We start from the raw sequence: 27,194 nt of genomic DNA, 5'->3' as shown, positions 1-27,194 counted from the left end.
CCGGGTCGTGCCTCTGAATGAACTTTGTTGTTCTGGTACTCAATATACAAAGAATTCTCTGTGTGAGATCAGATAATTGGTGTGGTTTTTTCTGCCCTTTGTACAAAATATATTCACTTAAATCTCCATCAAGAACGAAAGTAACCTAGTGGGAGAATAGTTGTTTTTTAATTGAGAATCTGTGTCCGAATTCATGTGGTGGTATGTACCTGTAACTTCAAGACCTGTTCAGATATACACGTTATTTGCTACCGCTATTAACTACCTCCGTGGCCGAACGGTTACCATGCCGGACTGCCACGCAGAGGTCCCAGGTTCAATTCCCGGGCCGGGAGAAATATTTGTATGGCCTACATGTATTTCTTTCGTGAGTTTGGGTGTAATTTGTGGTTGTCTATGTGTGTGTCCATGGCACCCGCGACACAGGGTTTCCCTAGTGCGGGGCTATGTCGAGTGTATGCGTGTATGCGTATGTATGCGTGTATGCTGTGGGTAGCAGTGGTGAGGCGTCCATAAGATAACGCGACGTCCACCGGCTTGTCCAAAATTTTCCACGTATTACCAAAAAACTGTAGGACAGCGCGCAGACCCTACCACTTAAAAAACTTATATTCAATGATAATCGTGTAGTAACTTGTCCTTGATAATACGGAGTACTTTAGCTTCCTGCTGGATCTCAGTCAATCCCAACGCTAGTCAAGCCAGCCTTAAGTGTCGCCAATTCGCCTTTTTAACGGAAAAAGTCGATTTTGTTAGGGTTTTTTATTTTGCTTCGGCTTCACTAAGGACAATTTGCACGCCTCACAGAAGCGAAATCCGAGTGGGTGTGCAGTAATCCTAATGTTCAAACCCAAGCGGATATCACTACCGTTATGGGTAGCATAACGTTCTTAATTTAATCCCGTCTAGGCAATGACTTCTGTGAATACGCTTTAACCGTGCGTAATGTGCAATCTCAACAAATGTAACATTTCATTATTGCGACGTCATAATCACAAATGAGTCCTATGATGTCAAGTAATCGTCACTAAGAGACTTGCGAGCCTCGAGATCTGAGAGCCTGCGAGATCTGATATTGAACGACTGGTAATATTGTTATGCTTTCCTCCATGCCTGTGCACTCTAGCTTTTTACGCATCATTTTACTCTCACAATAGAAGAAAGTAAAAATTATAATTATGTGCTAACAGACGGCTATTACTGCAATCACTCATGCATAGCATTGCATTCTTAATTCACTTTTTTTTTAATTTTCCCTGTGAAATTGTAACTCCTGTCTCGAAGAGCAATAAAGTAGTACGTGTGAAGAGTTATCAAATAAATTATGCAAATTTGTGTACCTTACAAAATGCACGCGGTCTAATGGGGAACAAATTTTCTTACGAATATTCTGGCATTAACATAAACAAATACAAGGTCACCAAACAGAAATCTTGCATTAATAATTATAACAAACCAGTTGAGTAATTTAAAAAAAAAATTGAATATCATGGTAGTGTAACATCCTAACATTCGATAAACTTAATTACAAAAGGATCTCAATTCGACTGTATTTTTTTATGTTACGCAATTACTCCGTCATTTGTTAACCAATTCCAATTTTGTTGAAAATGGGTTACCTCAATAGTGGTCTCGTTCAATTTGAACGTCAGTACAGAGTACTAAAAAAACTGACCTCAAAAGTACGTGGAATTACATCTATTTGCCAAGTTTTATTGAAATCTGTTACCGGGAAGTGTACAAACCCGGATTCATCCCCTAGTTCGCCGCTATACGGGACTTGACACTGGAGATAATAAAAATATCGGTTCTCACTACTCAAAGTATATTGAGAAAAAAACGCCTTGAATTGGAGAATAGCAAAACCTACCATTAAAATAATTGCTCCTTATAATAAAATTTTGGCGTTATTTATAAAAATGAATCTTCATGCGTGAACAGCCATCCTTGGAGGTGGATGATTTTCTTCAAAATTAAATGATGGTCCCATTGGAGGTACCGTCTTTTCTACCAAAAAAAGAATCATCAAAATCGGTTCATAAATACCGGAGTTAAATAAATCGGTTCGATAGTTTCTGAAATTTTGGAACAGGCAAAAATCGCTATAACTTTGTTATTGTTAGTGTAAGGAGCAATTCGCTCTATATTTTTGTTTTATAAATAAACGGAAGGTTCATTATCACTATGCAATAGTTCAATCTTACCGCAACACACCGATAGCAACAATTTTTTCTATCTTTGTGAAACCGCAACTTCCGTTGACCTCCCACTCCTCCTTCGATCCGGTAATAAATCATACTAATAGAGGCAATTAGCAGTAATATTAGAGTTCTAACTTCGCTGGTTTGCAATTGTACAATATAAGTATAAATAAACCGACACGTGGTACGTATAACTAGGTACTTATGACTTGGCAGTCTGCATCACTGACACTAACACAATTATTGCCAATAACACAACGTTCTATCTGACTATGTCTTTTAAACAAAGTTGGTCTTTGTTTATAATAATTTTCAGTTCAAAGTCGTGCATTTTAAAACTTAATGCAACTGCAAGTAGTGTAATAAGAATAGAAATAGTTTGATAGTGCAATTCCGTATAGATTTAAATATTCATAGACTACAATGTTGCGCAGTTGTTTCTATGTCTAACATTTTATGGTCATATACTTCCTTATTTTGGTTGTAATTTAGTCTGTGTTATTTGGTATCAGGATTAGCTATGTTAAAGGGATTTTATTGGTGTACTTAGCAGATATTGGCTGCATTCTATGGAATATTCTTTATAAATAATTTTATTAATTTACGAGTGTTGTTACACGAGTGGGAAGTGAGTACTGTCGAAATGCTATATAGTTAAATAATTTATAGTTCCAAGATTGCAAAGCGAATGATAACATATTGCTTCAATCATAAAGTCTTTTTCACGATAAATGTAACACAATTTTGGCGGCAAATAGAAATTTATATAATTTTTAAGATTATTGAATGTCACGATGTTTTACTATCATATTGTTAAATTATTTTTAGTGAAATTACTGCACTAATATATTACAATTATTAATACAAAGATCGAAAACTAAAAAAAAGTCCTTCGATCCGGCTGGATTCGAACCAGCGCCATTCAGGAATCCGTGCTAGACGCTCTGCCAATTACATCACGGAATGAACCAGCAGACCTTACGATTTTTTTCTGTGCTTGTTGCAAATCTCTGTTTTTGCTTTTTTCCCGTAGTGGCATAGTGAAATATGTGAGATAGTTGTTTACGTAGTTCGATTCAGAATTTCAAGTTCTTGTCATTTTTGAAGCTTAAAACAAAAAAAACTTTCATATGACACTTGGATGACAAAGATTTACGGGAGGTTTCAGTTTAGCTCTTTCTGGTTGTTTCTACCCGTAATACTTCTAAATAATTTTAAATTTTTATTGAATTGATATTCAACTATTTTTTGTGAAATTACTCCACTAGTTTGTTATAATTATTAATACAAAGATCGAACACCCACAAAAAATAGCACATATAAAAATTCGTGAGGTCCGCTGGTTCGTTCCGTGGCTTAGTTTGTATAGCGTCTGCCACGGTAAGCTAGAAGACGTCGGTTTGAATCCGGCCGGATCGAAGGAATTTTTTTTGAGTGTTCGATCCTTGTATTAATAATTATAACTTCTAAATAATTGTTGTAAACTATGAACGAGAACAAACATTAATTCAACAGTAAAGAGCTTTCCGTCTTATCCGTTCTGCTCACAAATGAGTAGTGATAGAACTTGAAAAAAAAAAAACAAAATGTCTTTTTTTACATTAAAAAAAACAACAAAGTCCCGTTCTTTTCTTCATGTTCGTTTTTATAAAAAGTAAATTAAATAACTGAACTGAAATAAGACACTAATTTTAACTATTTAACTTTAATATGAATTTCCAATTTAATGATCACTTGACACTCAACGTTTGTTGCTTTGTATTCAATTCAATCAAATTTTAAACAAAACAATGTTTGGGGATTTATTTAGTAGGTAATTTCCCATCCATAATTATAAACGTCTGTGAGTGTTGCTCATTTCATTTGAGCAACTTATTTATGAAGAATAATATTAACAAAGGAGTGTGGTGCCAAGTCTAAAAAAATATAACATGTCCCTTACATATTTTTATTTCCTACTTTATGAAAAAACCTACTCCAGAAAAAAAAGGTTTTTTTTAATGGTTTTTCATTATAATTTTTTTGACTTCAGAATAAAATAACTGTTTTTTCTACAACGCTACGGACGACTGTTTAATGATTTTGACGAACTCAAGTGTAATTTGTTTTTCTATGAAAGTAAATTGTCCTGAATGTTGAAGTCATGATTAATATCGCCTTCAATTTTAATTATATCACAGAAACGCATCGGGTCCTCTTTGACAAACTACTGAGTACACTAATCATTTGCAAATCACGCAAACTAAGTCACGAAATTTATTGAATGCAAATTTAAGTTAATACATTTCTCACACCAACTATTTATTATTACGGTAAGACACATTTGAGTAAACTTGTATTACTTGATTTCGTTTTATTCGCTGGACTTTGTATTAGTAATAGAAACATGTACTTATTAGGACTATTTTATATACAGTCAAATAATCTTTATATAGCTATTAAATTACACTTGAAATCATAGTATTGTTTAAAATCTACTACTCATTCGTAAGCATCCTCTGAGAAGAATGAGCAAGAAACTCTAGGGTTTGCTCTTTACAAATAAACATTTCTACACATTTATCATATAGCTACAATATTTATTTCAAATATCATAGATCGAGACAACTTGACAGAGTTTCCGCCAGTTTCCGTTGAGTCACCGCCGCGGAATCTCATGATTAAAGATCACCGACTGATTGGAAATATGTCGCGCAAAAATTGGACTTAAATACGTGATTATAAGTTAGTTTAGATAATATGTCTGAGTCTCACGGTGGTTTCCTATTTACAACTTGAAAGAGGTAAACTGGTCACTACCACGGATTTTTGTCATCCAAGTACGCAGAAGTTGTATACCAACCTGCAGTGTAAAGTGTTGGTTTCGCTATACTTTTTAAACCTTGTAAATGGCAAATGTTGAATATTAACTGGATGTTATTATAGTCTCATATACATTGCCGCTTAAATATAAGGAAGTTGATTTTTTTTGTGAGAAATTTTACAGGAATAAATGTTGTTCGTTTTTAGCGAGAACTACCGCCGCAAAATATATTTTAAGTACTTTGAACCAACGGACTTTGTTTTACTGTTCACTGAGATCGTCTAGTTAAGAGTTGAACTCCACTTAACAGTTAATTCAGCACTGTGCCCTTACCTTAGTAGCTATAGAGCTCTATATGAAAATCTTCGTCCAAGGAAGTGCTGCCACCTTACCTATTTCTGTCGCCAATCTGTAATCTAAATCTGTAAAGGGTATGGGTGCTATTATGGGTGAAATTACAGACACATGGGACTTGTTAAGTTATGTCTCAGGGTGACGGGAGCAGTGGCGGTGCCCCTGAGATCTTTACGATTTAAAGCTCTGAGTGGCACTGCAACTGTTATGGACAGGCGTGTAATTTACCATCAGACGCACGAGTTGTTGTTGACGCTGAAGCACGCTGATTATACCTATATGTACTACCTATAACTACCTCCGTGGTCGAACGGTTACCATGCTGGCCTGCCACGCAGAGGGGACCTCCCGGTTCGTCTCCCGGGCTGGGAGAAATATTTGTATAGCCTACATTTATTTCTCTCGTGAGTTTGGGTGTAATTTGTGGTTGTCCATGTGTCCATACATCCGCGACACAGGGTTTCCCTAGTGCAGGGCTGATGAGTGTGTGCGTTATTATTATATTTATATAAACCATACCTACATGTAGTACGTACGCAGTGCTGATGCGTGCTAACAAGTGGGCTTCAATCCTAATTCAGCCGGTGACGTTGAATTATCGAAAGCATTTGAATGGGCAACACCTCGATACTTCACGGTGGAGAGTTCAGAATTAGACTGAACTTCTTACGGAACGCAAGCCACGTTAAGTATGAACAAGAACAGTTTAACAAGACCGATAACATGTATTATTGCTTACACGTTTCTGGGGTCAAAACGGAAAAGTCAACTTTATTTACATTACAATGTTCTTTATTTAGGTTTCCGTTTAGAATACCTATATTCTTTTAGTTAGTGTGTTATTTCCTCAGACATAAATTATTCCTTTTTTTATATTGGATGTGATTTTTTATTCCACTATGGACAAAATTGTACGCATATTGATACTTATTGAATGGCATGATGCCTTACTACCATGAGATACATTTTTTTTTTTTGTAATTACACACCTAGTTTTTAATGAGTAATTATTAATATAAAGATCGAATACAAAGAAAATTCGATCAAACGGAACTCGAACCTTCGCCTGTATGCCAAACTAGGGCTAATGAATATCATTCTAAAACATCATGATATTCAATAAAAACCAACATTACAATTAATACAGCGACATCTCACGGCAGTCTTTGGGACCTGCAAAGCCGCTTACGGTGATAAAAGCCAACAAAACCCAATATGAATTTATAGTTAAGTTCCAGTAACGTGAGCATTACTGCGTTCCGGTTTGGAAGGTTAACGGTGCTGGTGCAATTACAGACTCATGGGACTTGTCAACTTATGTCTCAGTGTGACGGGCGCAGTGGCAGTGTTCTTCAAATCTTTGCGATTTATAACTCTGAGTGGCACTGCAATTGTTATGGACAGGCGTGTAGTTCACCATAAGCACTACTTGTTTGTCCCGTCACTTGATAGTATCAAATAATACTAAAATTATGTTTGTTCTCGCTCATTGTTTACAACAATTATTTAAAAGTATTACAGATAGAAACATCAAGAAAGATCTAAACGGAACCCTTGAATCTTTATCATCCAAGTATCATACAAAAGATTTTTTGTTTTAAACTTAAAAATGGCAAATTTTGAACGTCAATATGGTCAATAGTGATGAATGATTTAATAAGTAAATAATAATAATTCTTTGACACATTGTGAAAAGTTTCACCTACTTAATTAAACACGAGACTTTTTTATCAAAACCTTCTTTCTTTTTATTAAGACTTTGTTATAATGAGACTGTCAGATTATAAAAGAAAATCTTATAAATTAATAAAGTCTCTCCATCAAGGTTACTTGAGTCGATAATACAAATTTTAATATTATTGACAGTAAATTCTTCAAACACTCTGTAGGGTCAACCAACAGCCATAGAGAATTTCTTCCGTAGGAAGAACAGAAATATATTATTATATATATTATTCATTTTGTTCTAATATGACTCAGTAAATCCGTCTGTTGCGGTTTAAAATGACATTTATTTTTCAAAAATACAAACTTTTGTCAATTTGACACGTTACAATTTCAAAAATTAAGCGCTAGTCGTAGCGATAGTTGAAATTTTGAGTTCCAATTTATTACTTAAGTTTCATGCGGGAATTCTATGAAATGATCATTAGAAGAATTATATTATATATTGTATTATTATAATAGCAATAGAGCTCCTTATGAAAGGCTCCTGAGAAGTACTGCCACCTTACCTATAAGTGCCGCCGAGCAGTAATGTGAGCATTACTGCGTTCCCGTTTTGAAGGGATAGAAATATGCGCCTGGTGTTTAGCGCACTACTAGTTCGTCACTTGGTACGATAAAAAAATAAAAATAAACGAATAAGTGATAATTCCAATTTTGACTTGCATTTTTTGTTATATTTTTCTTTTATAACCACAGACCACATAAAAAGATGTACTGTGCACTGCACTTGTTTAATGATGTAAGCGGGTAATATTTGCATTTATTGGTAATTATTATTTCAATAAATAACAACTATATACACTGCATTAAAAAAAATCATAATTAATTTAATTATTTACAACGTGTTTATAACTCAAGTTTATATACGTGAATTCTATGAAATGATCATTAAGTTATAAATGCTCTGATATGTTTCGACATTTATAAGCGCATTTATTACTATTATAATTCTTACTTTTTACGCAATTCCTGTGCTTGAATATCTGTGATATTTAAAATAGTAGTGTCCAATTGAGTAATGCCACAAGAATTTCTAATCGAAATCTCGAGTTGACGATCACTATGAGAACTGTAAACACCATCAATTGTTTTTTTTTTTGTTTACAGATGAAGTGAACACTTCAATAGGTTCCCAAGTTTTGTTAAGGGCTCAAAATATCCTTCTTACAAGTACCTTGCTTTCTTACTTGTATTTTGGTTTAATTATTAGAATAATTTAAAATATTTTAGTGATGCTTCTACTTACACGAATCGATTTCGGTTACAGCGGTAGCAATCACTTTTTTTTTACTTTAGTTCTGACTTGACCTTCCAGTACTGAGTCCTTTAAGACTTGTGCGCATAGGGTACAATGGTCTATCGGACACCAAGCCAAGTCTGCTAATTTATTCAAACTACTGGTCATTGTAATTTCATTGAGATTCCACTGAGATCATGTTGCAATTATGATAATAGTTGGTATTCTGTTAAAATCTAGTTGCAATGGCAGTCGAGTCTTAGTGAAATGGCAGTGATGGCATTAATTAAATTACTAACGCTCTACTTGACGCTTTTAAGACTTTCGTAGTTATTCACTAAATGATTATCACTAATTTCAGGTTTCTTACCACGGTATGACTTCTTTTTATTTACGTATTTAGTACGTGCAGTAATAAAAACAAAAACACCTCGAGTTCAGTTTCGCGTGTGGATACAGTGAGTGTGGTTTGTGTGAAACAAGTGAGTGACAATGGTAATGCCACAACAAATCGCGATGAAGGTAGTCGACAGCGCAAGAGGGTAGACAGATATGTCTGCTCTTAAAGCTGTCAGCTGCCGCCTTCCAGTCAACCCGTGACCATGGAGCGTGCAATCGTTCCGAAATATCGGGAAAATAAAAAGAAGTCATGCCGTGATGAGAAACCTGAAATTAGTGATAATCATATAGTTGCCCTACTAAAACAATGGGGGGCTGTCCATTCGGTGGTGTGGGAATAACAGCTAAACATCTAATTACAAAATAAACAGAATCACATTTCATCGGTAATTAAATATTAAAATATGTCATTTTTCAATTGTCGTCCATTATAGCAAAGTTCAAGTTAAATTGGTCAATTTGAAATCAAACAATTGACGACACCCGTCAATTGTTTCGAATTCGAGCTGATCAATCGGAGCGGAGTTGTCACCGTAATGGTTTGGCGGAATAATTTTCAAACAAATTAAATGACATTTCGTCTTTATTTCTGATTATATACTCGATGCTAACGAACGATGTTACCTCACTAAAACTACCATGTTAATTATTATGCATCTTCATTTTTATCTCGTTTAGTCTCCAAATTGAATGTATTTTTAACCGTCTTCAAAGAAAGGAGGAGGTTCTCAATTCGACTGTTCGCTTTTTTATTTGTATGTTAAGCGATAACTCCGGCGGCATTTGTGAACTTATTTTGATGATACTTTTTTTGTTGGGAAGAGGGTACCTCAGATGTGGTCCTATTTAAATTTTAAGAAAGTATTCCACCTCTAAGGGTGGCAAACTAGCGAATGAATGACTTTTGAGGTCGGTTTTTACTCTGTACTGAGTAATATGCTACTATAAATACTATTATGTGAAATAATTAGTAGACTACGTCATCGCCTTGCCATTGAAGAGCAGAATATAACAAAATGCAATGACAGTTGAATAATAAATACCTCGACGGCTAACCACTGCAAGCCATTATTTTTAACTTTTAGCAGAATGCCAAACGTACAAAATTCTGACACTCTGTCGACACACAACTGAGATGATTTAAAATTAGCAGACTTGACACCCATGAAAAGTCAGTTGTCCAATAAAGGTAGGCAATGAGCTGTAGTACGAACTGGGCTCAGAAAATGTGAAGTGGAACTTCCTTCTGCACACAGAATGCCACGGCGATCCGTGTAATATAACTATTGTGAGCGTAGTATGCATAGAATACAAAATTGGACTCAGTAGTAAGCCTTGAGGGACGTGTGATGAGCTTCCGTGGTCATTTTTTAATTGTTCAATTTTAATAGAAGTAGAACTTGTGATACACTTGGGAAAAAGACGCGACCAATAAGTGTAATAAATAATTTTTTATTACATATAATTTATATTGCAATTATATATTACTAATTGGCAATATGTATGTACAAACGGCAGAATATTAAGCTACACATCGAGGGACCTTCGTTCCGTTGCAATGGAGATGGAGGCGATATTCGAAAAAACTTGTAGCTTGATGTGCTATTGACTGTACTTGCGGGCGTTTAGATGCCCTTATTTAATTATTTGCTTATTATCTGCATTTGTTACGAAACGCGAGATAAAGAGAAGTTATTTACTCAAAATGTGTTCCTGCTGCTTAAGCGAATTTTTTGATAGATACGTACAGCTATCACTATGTAAAGTCAGTTTGCCATCGAAATAATGTAAAGTATAGTAAAATTTCGCTGACCATTTAAATAAGTTAGCGTTTTGCGTAGGCGCGCGGCAAGGGGAAAGGGGTTAGTATACTCTGATCGCACGATTCGTTGGAAACTAATGTAAAATAATCTTCAATTGTATGTTCTGATCGCGATATATATACCTTACCTTAACCTGCTCCGGTCATGCAAATGGATTATAAATATCATCCCTATAATAAGCCCTATTTTCGTAAAGTGATAAGTATATAGCTTTATACCTAAAGTTCTTCTTTCCCCCTAAATGCTGTCAAAATATGGAAGTGGCTTTTCAAAATATACATTTTCTTTTAATTTTTTGCATTAGAAATATGTATTGGTTCACTATGTAGGTAATTTTAACAACAATGACCAAGACGATGACAGCTGGATCTCAGCACTGTGAACAGCTAGAAGTGCCAAATTTGAATTGAAATGGTTTAACGAGTTCTTAGGTTTTCATGATTGTTAAAGATAGGCATGAAACTATTTTTTCCAATCTAAATCGCGTATATTTGATTTTTCAGATGCGTGAACGTTTCGGGCTTTTTTCAGGTCCCATGTTCACGGCTGACGGGTTATAGGCACGGTATATTTGAAAAAAAAAACAAATATACGCGATATAGATCTGAATAAATTGTTTCACTTCTTAAATGATTTAAATTTAGCGGCCATAAGAAATGATTAAAACTACAATATTTTTTCTTAATGTCACACGTTTTTGCATTTTTTACTTTCTATGTATGATAAAAGTTAATTTAAATGTTAAATGAAATTACAAATAACATTTTATTTTAACGTTTATTTTCCTTCAATTTTATAATTTATTATAATTTCGTCAATCCCCGTGTCCCAGGATTGTTTTAATTTGAAAGCGCTCGTATTCGTTAATAGATAGAGGAGGAAATGATCCGACCATTAGTAATTACTATTTAATTTCCTCTTTTCAAATAATCTTAGACACACAATAATTCCCAAAATGCGTTTTCTGATAATTTATTGCATCAATCGGAAGCGAATTACCTCGGGGTGCTTGAACCGTATTAGTGTAGTTAATAAAATAATTGTTTCGTATGAGTTTTATTCTTTATAACCTAATTTGTCGAGAGTTAAAGTGTGCATAAGATTATTTCAAAACAGGAAACTAAACATTTATAATTGTACGAAAATAGGGCCTACGGGGACATTGTATTTATCATTTTCATGATCCAAGTGGAATAAAACGCCATGCGTGTCATAGTCAACTCAGATTGTGTGATTGGATGTGACAAAAATATATTATATAGTTGGTGAAACTGATCTCACCCTGTATTCATCGTCATGTACATTTGAAGGTTATCTGTTTCCATTACCGACTAATACCAATTGTTATACTTCGTCCAATCATTTGTTTAACTTTTAACAGCTCGAATTCTAATCGATTAGTGATGTCTTAGTGCGTTGCCGATTCGATTTTTTATAACAATTGATTTTACTAAAGAAGTTTAAATCGTGAATGTGAGCGAGTTCAAAAAATAAGGTATTGTCTGATTGGGATCGTGATGCTGAGTTTAAAAATTTGTGTACTCAAGAATTAATAATTAATGTTAATGAGGATTCAAGTGCTGATTCCGTTCATATGGAGAAGAAACAGACGATTCATTATAATAAACAATAAAAATGTATTATTATTATTTAGAATTTATTTCATTTCATTATAGTTTATTAGATAGGTAGCAAAATTTATCAACTTTGATTATCTTCGTTATATAATCTGTTGACTCGATATATATCGGAGCTAAAGAGCACGTCGCTTCATTAAAATTATAAGATAAAAGAGACCAGGAAGTATTACATTTTTTTGTCTATGGTTGTATGTCAATAATTACTGAACTTCTGGGGCATGCATATGTCAAATTTTAAATAATTGGTTGGACGGAGTATACCACAATGACAGAGTCGCGCTAAATGAAACATTGCTCGATTTCGGCCAGACCGTCGTCAGCTTCCACACTTGTGAGCTAGCGCATTATATCAGCTAAGTTAATCTATCATGACTGTGTTACACAGTATTGAAGTCACGATCAAAAGTGAGAGTCAATTCATGTAAAGTACTTGATTGGAATCTTTTCGTTCTTTTTTTGCTAAGGGGCACTTACAATCAGCGATATAAATTTTTGACGTGGTTAAGTGTGAATTCATGATAGAGGTACTAATAACATGTTTATATATGTTACTTTTCTTCACCGACTTTGAACTGTGTACTTTCATAGTTGATGAGTCCTAAAAATTTACATATATTTCCAGCTCACTGGGTGGTGCATCAATGGCGACTGTACGAGCGGTCCCTGTGCTCGCTGCTCGAGCTACAAGCGCGGAAAGGCTCAACATACTCGATGTGCTGCTCGCCGCGATACGTCATCGCGCCGGAGTACGCGTCGCACCTCCTACCTCTACCTCTCACTACGCAGAGGTCGTCACCGCCGCCTGCGCACTTGTAGCGATGCGACCCCGCGCCGGGACAGGTAAGAAATACTGTTTTTTATAGGTGGTCGTATACGTCTAATCTCACCTCACACGACGCTTTTGAATAGTCTCTTCTCGGTGAATTTGCAGAGAATATATGGCTCTTTTCGTCTGATCAAATCATCTCTATGACAGATTTGCGCACATCGGCTGAAATATCCCTGTTTCGAAAAAAACTATTAAAATGTTTTAAAATGGACAAAAACACCAATAAATAGCGTATTTCATCGTCATTCGCTCCAACGACATCAAAAAGCGTGGACACGTTCTATAAATGGCCTTAAAGTGGTGATAATAATAAAACGGCCGATGGTAAGGAATACGGGCCTCTGCAGCGACCGTAAAATTGCTACATCACACTCATAATACCTTTTAAATGTGCTGTTATGTCGAAGACTTGGTAATGACATAGAACGTGCTAACTAATATTATTTATGACTCACATTAAAAGTATCCTTCGGGCATTGGGACACTCCCTTAATTACCCGTGTTCCTACAAGTAACTAATACAAGTACGATCTGTCTGGCCCGTATTATCAACTGGTCCAGTAAAAGCAATGATTTTTTTTAATGCTGTCTGTTCCACTGCTGATCAAAGGCTCTCTCTTTTTCCACTGTTTTCGGTCTTGGGCAGCGTCTAGCCAATCTTTTCTTCTTTTTTTTTCTATTGAGTCTAAGTCATCCCGCCATCGCCTACGTAGTCTACCGCGTCTGCTTTTTGAGCTGTGTTGCTTCCACTCAACACTGTACTATCATTTGATTGCCCTTGAAACTTATAAACTTAATTTGCTTAATCCCCTTTATTGTGTTTTAGGATCATAGATAATGGAAATGAAACAATTTTTTCAAATATACATCGCGTATACTTGTTTTTTCAATCACTAGGTGCGTTTAAGGCTCTTTACAAGCCCCATTGTCAGTCGTGATCATCCGAAAAAATAGTCTTTATTTCCAATGAGTAACAATCGTTAAAACCTAAGAACTCGATACATAGATAATAGTTTGTTGTAGAAAGACGGGCAAACGAATTTAACCTGGTAATTCCTTAAAAAAAAACACTTTTCATTTCAAATTTGTTATCATGTATCGTAGTAGTGGATATTGACGCTAATGTATAATGATCTTACGTATAATATCCGTGATTGTGTTTTTTCTTTTCGTCTTATCAATTCAGTACTAATGTACTGGAAATGTGAATACTAAACCGTGTGGTTTTTACCGTTATATTAGTGATAATATACTACCGGTAGCTAGTCGTCTTTTTGTGTAGATTTCCTACAGAGACAGCCATAACTCTGCAAGGTAGCAAAACTGCGACAACTCTTTATGTTCACCCATAAAATGACGAGTTCTAACGCAGAAGCGCTTCCCTTAATTTTATCTCCCACGGTTATGCGCTACCGTGTAACGCTGAACTTGGTACTAACTCAACTTGTTGTATAAAAGCTGCTGAGTTATACTGAGTTGCGCGGACTTGTAAGACTTATTATACAGTGTGTAATAAAAGTTCGAAGATATTTCAGTTAGTAATTGTACTTATGACAAACGTACAAAAAAGTTTGCTGACTATTTAAAAAAATCACTGGGGGCCTGCTATCAGCTTTTAGACCAATCCTATTTAAGCCTGTAAGTTGGATTGCCTGTCAAATTCGTACTATGAACTCACAAAAACAATTCACTGTCCATGCAGTTTACGTTCCCCATTCGAAATCCGTTCACCTTTTCTTTCACTACATAATCGTATCATGACGTGCCATTTGCCATGCAATGGCGGTCTCATCTATAAAAATAAGCAATTCAAAAAAGTTACTCCGTGACTAACTTTTTTTAGATTTAGATTTTGTATTTTTAAGAAATTTCGTTTAAGTTTTATTATACACATTTTCATTTTCATAATTATTTTTTATCTTTTTAAGCTATACAGCCAATTGTCAATTAATAAATACTATTAACTATTGAGCGTTTTTCGAAAATTTTACTTAGAGTTCCCAATCTTTAAAGTATTTTTGATAAATTATTGGCTTGAATGTTATTGCAATTTTTAAATAAAGTTTTAATAATTTTATTTACCGAAACTCGTAAAATAACTTTTAAATAGTGCCAAATTTAACTTTAATGCAATCAATGAAACAGTACAAATACAAGATACGTTCCAGTTATATTATCAAATTACAAACTCACATTATTAATTTCAATGATAATGACATGTCATGTAATTTTGTCCTACGACACATGTAAAGTATGATTGAAAAGTTGCCGATATTAAAAACATCGTAGGAAGTATAATTAGAGGTGGGTGATAAATAACGTCACGATGAAAAAATCACGATGATCCGCCGTCAAACAGTATCACCGTGACTCGTTCCGAAGGAACGACGTTCCAAAGTCACATAGGTGTTCCTCCGTTCCAATAGCTATCCCCGTCACTCACATCACGACATACGTATTTGATACAATGCGCGATCTTCGTTCCGTGGTAACTGAGGGCGCCACTCGTTGTAGTTCTCTTCAAATCGGGCCATTTCGGCGATGGGAGTGAATGAAATAGGATGATTTTCTTTGCTCACTCACAAGGGTCGTAAGTTCTTATTACTACTAGAAAAGGCGGATGAAAAAAATCTGCAGCAGTTATTATATTATATATAAACCTATTTATGAACAAAGTAAAATATTTATGTATATTTTTTTATTACAGGAAGAGTGGATATTTTATATTTATGTATAATCTACTTTTTGTATTCTACTAGAAATATAATTACATTACACTTTATTGCTATTTTTAACAATCCAAAGATTCGCATTAAATAAGTAACAAACAGAATTACATTAAAATCAACTTTTTGAATGGAATTGAAACTTATTACAAAGGGAGTAAAAACTGATTTAAGTTTTTACTCTATAAAAAACGGCTATAAGTATTAGAAAGAAGCCGCTGGCTAAAACCGTATATCGTGATGTAAGTTATAGGCGTGACACGGTCACGGAAGTAACAGTCGTGACAAAATCACGATGATTTATCACTGTGATTTTTTTGGAACCGGAACGACAGTCACGACGATAGAAATGTAACGCTATTCCCCATGTCTAAGTATAATCAATAAAAAAATATATTTATTCTCATTTTGAACGTAATCGGTTAATAGTACTTGAACCTTAAAGTAGCAGAAATAAGACGGAATCTTCTCAAATATTTGAGTACCATTAAGTGCCGTATAAATGCTACAACAGCAGAAAGCACTAGCAATTCCAACTAGTGAGATGACTTTATACTATTGAAGTTAACAAAACGATAGCGCGTTTCAGAGTACAACTAATGCCACCTAGCAGTGGCGCGATGGAACTAATAGCATGTTAAAGTTGTGCTTGTTACAAGTGTAGTTTGATTTCATGCTGAAAGCAAATTTCTTAAATTATGACTACAAATAATACACTAACAAACAAGTCACAAGGAGCTTCCTCTACTAATGTAAACCCCTGAGTAGCACTGCAACTTGGACAGGTGTGTCGCTTCCCACCAGGCACACGACTTTTTTGTCCCATCACTAAGTATTATAAAAAACAAACAAATAAGAAGTACTTTTGACCTGAAATAATAAATAATGAAATAATTTTATTATAATTTATTGCATGGTTATTGTCGGAATTTGAGAAGGCCACTTTGCGCATTATTTTTGTTAGTTATTAACATTGTGAAATTAGGAAACTCCTGTAATGACATTGTTAATATACTTAAATAAATAAACAAATACTAGTATATTCAGCGACTGTAAAGAAAATTCCAAAGATCAACGCACATTTGTTAAATGAGACCCCATCTTTTTGGTAAAACCCTGCCTGTGTTTAGTGTGCATAAAAAAAGTTCAGGTGACTTACAACAAGGCTAATTTTAAAGATAACTCGTAAAAAGTAAATCGTGAGCTCACGATTATGAGCTCATGAGTACAAAAGTTGAAAAAACGATTATGAGTACAAAAGTTGTCAACTATATTTTTTATTTTAATGTTGATATAGTACGCTAAACACATGGGACTTGTGAACTTGTGCCTCAGAGTGACGGGCGCAATTGCAGTAGTGCTCAGATCTTTGTGATTTAAAGCTCTTAGTGGCCCTGCAACTGGTATGGACAGGCGTTTCGTTTACCACCAGGTGCACAACTTGATCGTCTCGTGACTCTGTATCATTAAAAAATTATAAATAATGCGTAATACTACTGAGTTGCCATGCTAATGATTTCGCCGGGGATATTTTTGGTGGTTATCAGGTGACGGGAAGAATAAGTCGGATGCCTGGGGGCCTACCACAATCTCTTAAAACAATATTACTTTAACCTTACATTGACTTTTCGTACCATAACTTATTATAATTTAATACTTTAGCTTATTATAATGTTACAACTATGATGTTTTATTGGTAGCTTTGTGACTATTCACTCAGTTCGTACTATGTCGTTACTTTAACATTAAAGTAATATTGTTCTTATGTCAAATTTAGCAATCTTAAAATAGTTACTCGGACGCAGTGGAAAATATTCTATTAGAATTTGTTGTCTAAATATTGATTTGTAATGATTAAAAGTTAAGTTGATCTTATTTATTTACATAAATCTCTTCAATATTTGGTTTATTATTTTATTTAATAGTACATAGAAAATCATTTCCCGTTAAATAAAAATACGCGATGTTTATTTCGTAAAATTACAACAGCGACATCTATATGCTCCTTGGCGACACTAACAGTTGACACTAGAATAAAATTCCGAATTCACAACGTGACTATCAAGACTCAGCTTGTTTTATTTATTTTTCTTCATGCAAATGCGGAAAAATAATTGAAAACAACGTAATTTAATTGATTTTATTATTACATACTTTTCTTTTTTTAACAGTTAAAATTCTTTGATTCGATTCAAAACGTCAAAAAAGAAAGAGATGACATTATATAGTTCATATAGCGTTATTTCTTTCCTATTTTTAATAAGCAATAGAGAAATAGAAATCATTCGTTCTTTCAATCACTGTAAGCAATAATACATTACTTGGTTGACAGGTTTGTCATGGTACGAATATGTGTAATATTATAATAAGCTTACTTTAAGCTTACATTGAAATGAGATTGTTTTTTGTAAGGTTATTGTAGTATATTCATAAAAATACAGAAATCACTTTAAGACATTTTATTGAATAATAATGGAATAATATGTCAAACGTAACCCAGGTAACAATGTACCAAAGAGATATATAACAGGCCTCCGCTGTAAAAATCCTCAGAAGGAAACCCTGGGCCTTGCACTAGTTCCGCACTTCTATTGCTGACCGTAACATCTGGTCGACGTGCCTCTTGCAGGTTTCACCGTCGTCCATTTCGACAAGGTAGTGGATATAGCCCAGTACTCGTAACACAGTTCCAAATTCCCATTTACTGTTTTTCTTGTAGCTTCGTATCTGTACTTTTTGGCCCGGGGAGAACGTCCTTGTCTGCGGGTGTTGGGGAATGCTTCTTGTGTTGTCAATTACAGTACTCCTATATCGCACATGTATAGACGTCCTCACCTCCCTCCCAAACATGATTTCATATGGGCTTTTGCCAGTGCTGACACTGGGCGTCCTTCTCAATTGCTCTTTAATTTCCAGTATCTTTTCCTGTATGGTACCCGGGTAAGCATTCGCCGCCTGCAATGCTTATTGATTCATCTACTCCTTGTACTCGTGATATGAACTTGTGTTGGCAAGCCCAGATACTTGGTTTAGGGTCTATATACTCTTCTAGGGTTTTAACGAGTACACTGAACTCTAGTTCACGGGGGTCGGAGGGCGAGCAGAGATCATATGCCTTCTGATGTAATTCCGGTGACAGAGAAGATAATAACATTAAAGTTTTGGTGCGCATGTCCTCGTAATTGCACAGTTGTAAATACATTTCCAAACGTTTTACAAAATTTTTAAATGTTTCTTTTTCATGAAAAGGTTGTAAGTTAAGTTTTGGTGGCAATGAGCTTGTTGAACGTGCGACGAGTGCGTCCTCGTAGTTCTGCGATGGCGCGTGAACTACTGTTGGTGTAGGGCGCAGCTTTTGAAGCTTCAATTTAATATTGATTATTTGTTCCTGAGTACTGTACCTCTGTTCGACCTCAGCTTCGAAATCGGCTTCGATTTGAGATTCGATGTCCGTCTGTACCATGTCAAACTTCTTTTCATAAATTTCCAGGTTTGAGAGTCTGACGTTAGCTTCATACTCTGTAATGTTTTCGTGAATTTCTGAGAATTTGTGTTCCAGTTTTGTCAATTGGCCGCGTATCGATGTACGTGTTCTGTATAGTCGCGTGAGTTCGTCCATCGTCGCCAATTTGTAGTATATTCATAAAAATACAGAAATCACTTTAAGACATTTTATTGAATAATAATGGAATAATATGTCAAACGTAACCCAGGTAACAATGTACCAAAGAGATATATAACAGTTATGGTAGGCCCTCTGGTGGCAGTCCAGTTCTAATTCTAATTCTTAAATGTAGAAGTAGAATATCTAGTGCGAATAAATGTATGAATGAATCCTTCACCGCATCTTATTCACCGAAGTCTGAAAGGAGCGAGATTAAATCATGTAACACTTGTAAATAATCCTCGAAATGTAGAAGTGAAGTGTGAAGAAAGATACGCAGCATAGCATTTGCTATGCTGCAAATGCAAGAACTTTTCATTCAATACCTAATCCTTATCATAACTTACGTAATCGATATTTTTAGCGAAATTGAGTTATTAACATATCTGAAATCAGCGAAACAAGGTCTACAACCACTTATAAGCGGTTTTTGAATATTGTATTTAGTTTCAGTTTTATTGTCAAGGGTAATTTGCATTTTTTAAAGAAAAAAAATTATGCCAATTTTTTTTTGTAAAGTTTTCAAAATGCAAGTGCGTTAGTTATGACAAGGAGGGCAGTATTACTGAGTTGAAGAAGTTTACAACTAATCTCAATAATAATCGAAAATAGTATTATATAGACTATTCGCCATTCGTAGATAGGTAATGTAAAAAAATATTTCTTTATTTGAGTAGCAATTACTGTGTATTAATTGTTATTCTAGACAAGTGGTATTCTGTTATCAACACCTCTGCTGACATAATGAACCTACGCATTGATGAGTCAAAAAGAAGTGGCAAATGGTGGTGGTATAAGTGTTTGTTTCTAAAAAGTACTATTGCCTAATTTGGCTCGTAGTCTCCAGAAGTTTTTGGAAGACAGTTTTGCCAGTCAACTGTGAAGGGTGAAATATAGCACGGTGGAATTAATTTTCTGCCTTTGCAGCCCAAAGTCACGTTTCAACCATTGTTTCTACTAACTATCTGTAAAATTTTTGAGTGTGCCATTTGAACGTGTTTGTAACTAATGTAATCAGTATGTGTTTTCCAGTAAATACTGAGTTTGTGACCCATTTGTTACCACATCTGGCACTACACAAAGTATCTGTATATCTAGTATTCGTCTTATTATTTGTGTGGGTAGTTCGTGTTTTAATTTAATCTAGTTTTTTATATACATTTTTTTCCGCTTTGTTTGTGATTTTGTTTCGTAATTATTTATTTTATGTTTTGCGTTGAATGTTTTCATGTATTGTTTTTGTTCCGTTCTGTTTCGTTTTCTTTTTTTTTTCTTTTGTGATGTCATTGTGGTAAACAAGGAAATGTATTTCCTTTCTATACTGCCCTCTTTGAGATCAAATTTTTTTATTACTTTAGTGACTGGACGAAGCCATGCGCTTGGTGGTAAGCGACACGCCCGTCCACACGTAACATAAGCATTACTGCTTAGTTGCAGAAATAGGTAAGGTGGCAGGACTTCCCTGGCGTACCTTTTTACAAGGAGCTCTACTGCTATAATTTGAGAAGAGAATATAGCGTATTTTGTTTTTGACCAGTGTAGTAACAGATTTAAAAAAAATCTTGTTCTTCTAATTATTACTGAAAACTGCCTCTGTGGCCGAACGATTACCTTGCCGGACCGCCACGCAGATGTCCCAGGTTCGTTTCCCGGGCCGGGAGAAATAGTTGTATGGCCTACATTTATTTATTCGTGAGTTTGGGTGTAATTTGTACACAGCGTTTCCCTAGTGCGGGGCTATGTTGAGTGTGCACGTTATAATTATTATTATTAGTCTTATTTTTCTCATACAGTATTGATCGGGTACCTATGCGGCACACCATCTGTTCTGTGCAAGGAACGAATCTTTCGAATAAAACTCGAGAAGGTTCCAGAAACTTTGGCAGTTTGAATTTAAATCAAATTAGTTTGTTAGTTTTATGCTAGCTGGAGAACGTGCCGCTCCTCAAGTTTTTACGAGTGCTCGTTGTAATGCTTTCTTTTCTTATATTCCTTTTCCTGCTGTTGAATACAAAAGTCATCCGAGTTTGAGAATTTAATCTTCGATTAAGATTTCAAAACCTTCGAAGCCTTGTTGAATAACTCATCACATAGTGTTAAAACTTCTTATTCCACGGATTTTCGGTGTTCTATTAAAATTTATAATATAAAGTTACACAGCCATCTTTTGCCTCTTGTGTTTTGAGTTATGAATGTATAGGTTAGTTGAGTCAGCAGAGGTTTGCTAGTCTGGTACCACACCGGTCCAGTGTAACAATAATTGCTACAAAATAACTGCTACTCAATTAATTGTTATTTATGGGTCGTATTCCAGAACTCTACTCAATGCTCAAGTCAGGATTTGAGCAGACTTGAGTATGATTTTAAGCACTGGAAATACGACCCTAATGGCAAGGACTTGAGTATGATTTTCAGTGCTCATTGCAATACTCAAGTCCTGACTTCAGTATTGAGTAGAGTTCTGGAATACGACCCTATATAATCAACAGTCGCAAGACAAGATTAATTCAAAGCAGGAGTTACCAAACTTATTTTGTCTACTGCCTACTTTTGAGAATAAATTATTTTTTATCGCCCCCATTTTTTCACCTACTTAAAAACCACTATAACTTCAAATTAAATTAATTATTGTGGGCTATATTAGATTAAACATTCATTCTAAACGAGACTTTTACTATAACCTGCAAGAGTTAACTTGAGACCTGAGCGCAGTAGGTAGTACACAACGGCGCTCAGGTCTCAAGTTAACTCTTACGGGCTACACCTGCCTATGAGAATGATTATTGAACCGCAACTTTATAGTATTCAGACAAAATATCTTTTATTCAAAATAAAACAAACATAATCGATTCAAATATAAAAACTAATGTGAAGAATGAATCTGATGCTGTTTAATAAGGTGGTTGTCAAGCAAGTCACCACGTTCGGTAACATGCAAACGATTTCTCTTTTTAGTAAGCAGCGTGGTCACAGCACTAAAACCACGTTCATACAAATATGACGATGGGAATGCTATCAAGAATCATTGAACGATTGACCACAATCCAGGGTACAATTGCGGCATCGGTTTTTGTAGTCAAAGTTCTTGGTAGCCATTTTTGAAATTGATTTTTATTTCCTCGTTCGTTGTCAATTCTATAAGTTCTTCTTCCAGCTGAGGTGATGAGGTGTTGCTGTGTTGATATTTGAAAACGGATCCACACCCAGTCTGGTATTTCCAAGTTCAAAATGTCCTGGTATCGTTCGGTGAAGTCAATGTGGATGTTTTCCAAATGTTGGCAGTAGGCAAACAAGTCGTCGTTATTGCAGGATACTGATAAATTCGGAAAATTGTGAAACTCACGTCTGCCCATATTCTTTTTGTGTAGAAGCAGTTTGGCTTTGAAAGCAGCAACAACATTTTTTGTTATTATTAAGTTTAGTTCATCGCCTTGCAGTTTGAGATTCATGTCGTTGTACAATTTATACATGTCTGTCATGTAAGCTATATCATTCTTTGATGTAATGAACTTATAGCGCAATTCTGTATCTTTAGTTTCCAAGAACTCTATCACAGAGTCAAGCAGGTTGTAAAATCGAGTCAGACAATTGCCTCTTGATAGCCAACGAACTTCAATATGAAACAACTAACGGTTGAAATCTTCGTCATTAGTAACACAAAGTTGATGAAATAATCTATCATTCAAAGAGCTGTTACGGATTTTATTGACTACTTTGATGACATATTGCAGTGATTGAAATAGTCGTTCACTTAAATTTCTAGCAACCAAATGTTGTCTATGAATAACACAATGTACAGCAAGGACATCTGGAATTTCAATTTTTAAGTACGCTATGAAGCCTTTATGGCACCCTGTCATAGCCGGTGCGCCATCCTTGGCAACTGACATAATATTTTTCAAGGGAATCTCTTTCTCATCACAAAACTTTTCCAATGTATTGTATCGGTCTCTAAATTTCTAGCAAACAATAGTTCTTCACATGGTTTTCTCATCTTTAATAAACCTCACGTAAGACAGCAACAATGCTTCATTAGTTGGTAAAGTGGACTTATCGAGCTCATTGAGAATTGACTAGTCCTCAGATGATTGCACAATGATTCTTCAATGTTTTCAGCTTTCAGTCTTTGCACAGAATTATTACTCATAGGAATTTTTCGGATAATATTTGCTTTCGGTTTATGAAGCACAGTAGTTATTACTTCCTTTATTGCTGGCAAAATTAACTCTTCTCCGATGTTGTGTGGTTTGCCTTTTTGAGCAATTAACAAAGAGATATTGTACGAAGCTCGAAGTCCGTCGTCATCTTGCTTAGCAGCCGCCGAAAAGAGTTTTGCTACACTTGGCTGAGTGTTATGCTTCTTCTCTAGATCTTGTCTTTCTTATCTGGATGCATTTTATTAAAATGATCTTGCAGTCTTGAAGGGTTCATTGCTTCATTCGAAAATGTTTTCAGACATAGAAAGCACAAAGGCGACGATGGGTTTTGAGGGATTTTCAATGAATCCGAATTTAATATATACCGCACAGTATTGCTGTCTCTTCTTTTTTACTTCCGACATTGTTTTGTTTTGAGAAATACGTAAGTAAGTGTTGAACTTAAGTACTGCTTATCACAAATAAAAATAAAATAAATATTACGTTGTTTATATAGGATTGCATAAGCAGCACGCACCACCAAGAGATAAGACAAACATGCATAAACTCGTTTATCTCAATCGTACTCAATAAGTAAGAACAAGTATTCTATGAGATATGATTGATATAGGAATGCACAAATCGGGTTATTTAACAAAAACTTGTTAAAACATGATTGCCCGAAGTCTATTATCTACGGAAATTACCTGTCTAGGAATACTAATAACTATTAAAATGCGAAACTGTGTCTGTTGTCCTTTTATTTGTTTGCTTGTGTTTACTTTCATTTCGAAACGGAGCGACCGATTGAATGATTTTTATTCTATTTATACAATAAAACAGGACAGATATATGAACTACACGGAGAGAAATATCGAACCGAGTTAGTTTGAGCAATCTCTTAATTAATATTAGTTGATGTTCACAAGTTGTAGTCGAGAGTCGAGAGCTCAGTCGGTGTCTAAGGGTCGTATTCTAGAACTCTACTCAATGCTCAAGTCAGGATCTGAGCATGATTTAAAGCACTCGAAATCATACTCAAGTCCCTGCCATTAGGGTCGTATTTCCAGTGCTTGTGTTGCCAGTGCAATCCTGACTTGAGCATTGAATAGAGTTCTAGAATACGACCCTAAGAGTCTTCCTAGATGAAATTACAAATCTCCCCCTAGGCCTCTACACAACGCCCTCATTTTTTTCTGGGTCTCTTACCCCCCTTTAGGCCTGCAGCGCCCACAAGGGCCCGTTATCGCCCACTTTGGGAAAACCTGGTTTAAAGGGTAAAGAGGTGATGTCGAATTCTTAAAACCTTCCCGTGACGTCTTCGACCTGATTACCTAATCAGGTACTACCCAAAATCCGTAGTATTTAATAAAAAAAGTAGTTTTCACTTCACGAAAGTCGATAAAAAAAAATAAATGAAAGTTCTCGACGTTTCATTGAAAATCCTGGAAGACGGTTTTACGTGGTTTTCTTATGCGGTGTAATTTTGGCAGCGATATTGCAGTGATTCAGCCGCGGTCCAGTCCCTAATCACATATCTTTAATTACATCCACGCGCGACTTAAGCAGCGTTACAATCGCGATGCAAACACGATGCACGTTTTTAATTATTTAACATAAGCAACTGCAATCGCCCATGAATCGCAAGTGTCGCGACTCAATCGCGCATATATTTATATCGCTGCTAAAAGTCACCATGTGTAACCGCTCTAAAACTGTACCTTTATTTAACTGAAAGATTATCTTTAACTTAAAATTAATTTACTCTCAATTTTGTATTTGTTTGTATAAAGTTTATGAAAGTGAAAATATATTTTTTTAATATTTGAGTTAACAATTAAATTCCAAAAAAAGGTTTCAGAGAATAACTTCCCTGTTACTGCAAATGTACTTGTAGCTAAAGAAACGTCATCAAGATTCAGTGTCGCACCTCAATGTTTTTGATTAAAGTTACTAGTATAGACAAAGGCTGTTTCTACCAAGCTTCCTAGCTGCTTCTCTTCACATCACTTGGCCCGGTAATAAAACTACCGGCGCAATATATCGCTATCTCGCATTTTCACGCTCGTAAATTCACGCTAGAGCGAGATGGACAACTTTTATAGCGCCCGACGCTTTTCGCAACAAAAACTTTTATTGCGCACTACTCGTAAATTATACGCAGTCTTAGCATACTCCGGGAAATTTTAAAACAATTTCCTTTTTACTACTTTCGTATCGATTTTCTCGTTTACCCTGATCCCGTTCATTAGTTTATTCCATTTAATATTTCCTGACATCAAGCTCCACATTGTAATGCATTAGAATTTAAAATTTTTAAATATGCAACCATTGACCTACCAATATGTAACGAATGCTTTTCGTTTTCCTTTTTTTAAGTAAAGACGTAAACGGAGATTAGTTCAAAATGCCAGATACATTTATGCACGGTCATAAAATTTTGCGACGACCTACCACAAGTAGAGACCTATTTAAAAATGGAACACAGGGACGAGACGATCGTAAAACGAACCTCTTAGGGATGTCCCTTTTATCGATTCCTTTAATACATTTGCATTAAAAATATAACACACAAAAACAACTAAATCTGCACTGGAGCGGATATTAATAATTCAGTTTGTAAGCAATTTAATAACATGTGTTCTTTATGAAATTACTGCACAGCATAACTAATTAATTAAGAAGATATTTATGTTTAATTAGGCCATAAATAGCGTAATTAAAAACTTTAGAGGTTTTTAAACCTCAAGCATTTTAGCAGTGTTATTGTTTGACTACCTGATTTAATATAATTAATTACTTTCACATTAACTTACTTATTTCGATATTCTACGTTATATCTCTATTTACTTTCGTCCTTAATTTTATTGGACACTGCTGTATAATATATTTACTACAAAAGATGTCGATAACGTATAGCGAACCCTAACCGAGTGACGCGCCGTCTGCGAATCGTAAAACTTTTCGCGCGTAAACGTCACGATTGACATTTTGGTTAGCAGATGTAGCGCTTTAACAGCACCAGCTATAGCTGACGCAGTCTAATCATAGTAATTGGCTACATCGCTGGATTACGCGGCTTTGATATCATGAAACCGAAGGTCGTTGATCTGAATATATTAAATTGTTCGGAGAATTTTGGTTCTGTTGTGATAGTCTTTCGTTTCCCGAGGATTTGTATTTTGGTCTATATTTGTATCATAATTAAACTCTTTGTCAGTTTAGTGCACGTATCAAAATTTTATATCTTAGTGTATAAAAAAGGATACAAAAACGTGATCATTGATTTTATGTTTAATTATTTACGAGATGTGGTTGTTTGAAAGTAGACCTTCCACTAATTTATAAAAAAACCTTAGCTTGTAATAAAAACATTACATTACTGAAAACACGCAAATCAACTCATGTTCTGGCGATACGCTTTATATTTCATACTGAAGACGTGGCTTTGCCTTTAAATTAAATTATTGAAGATAAACTAAAATCTAAGATCTGGCAGTATGGCTTAGATGCTTTGGCCTGTCCCGAAGGACGAACAATTTTACAACTACATTACATTCCTGATGAGAATCATCAGGAATGTAATGCTTTACACTCAAAATATACAAAACATGAACCCTATTATTGATAAAAATGACATCAGACTTTGATAGT

General features: G+C 35.1%; 1 protein-coding gene across 2 annotated transcripts in view; it reads left to right on the top strand.

The window, feature by feature from the left end:
• Positions 1–27,194, top strand: part of LOC113226713 (protein doublesex) — a 293,974-nt gene that overhangs the window by 212,725 nt on the left and 54,055 nt on the right. Inside the window, exon 5 of one of the 2 annotated variants that reach the window (XR_003310133.1) lies at positions 12,808–12,917. Coding sequence is in view for 1 of the 2 variants with exons in the window: in XM_026459432.1 (XP_026315217.1) it covers positions 12,808–13,001 (194 nt within the window). In the remaining variant the exon portion in view is untranslated. Of the gene's footprint in view, positions 1–12,807; positions 13,026–27,194 lie in introns of those variants that run through there. The other variant, XM_026459432.1, reaches the window with a different exon arrangement.

Source organism: Hyposmocoma kahamanoa, unplaced genomic scaffold (assembly GCF_003589595.1).
Source record: "Hyposmocoma kahamanoa isolate Upper Pololo Valley unplaced genomic scaffold, ASM358959v1 192, whole genome shotgun sequence".
In the NCBI taxonomy this organism is placed as follows: Eukaryota; Metazoa; Arthropoda; class Insecta; order Lepidoptera; family Cosmopterigidae; genus Hyposmocoma; species Hyposmocoma kahamanoa.
This window is presented reverse-complemented; position numbering and strand designations above follow the sequence as displayed.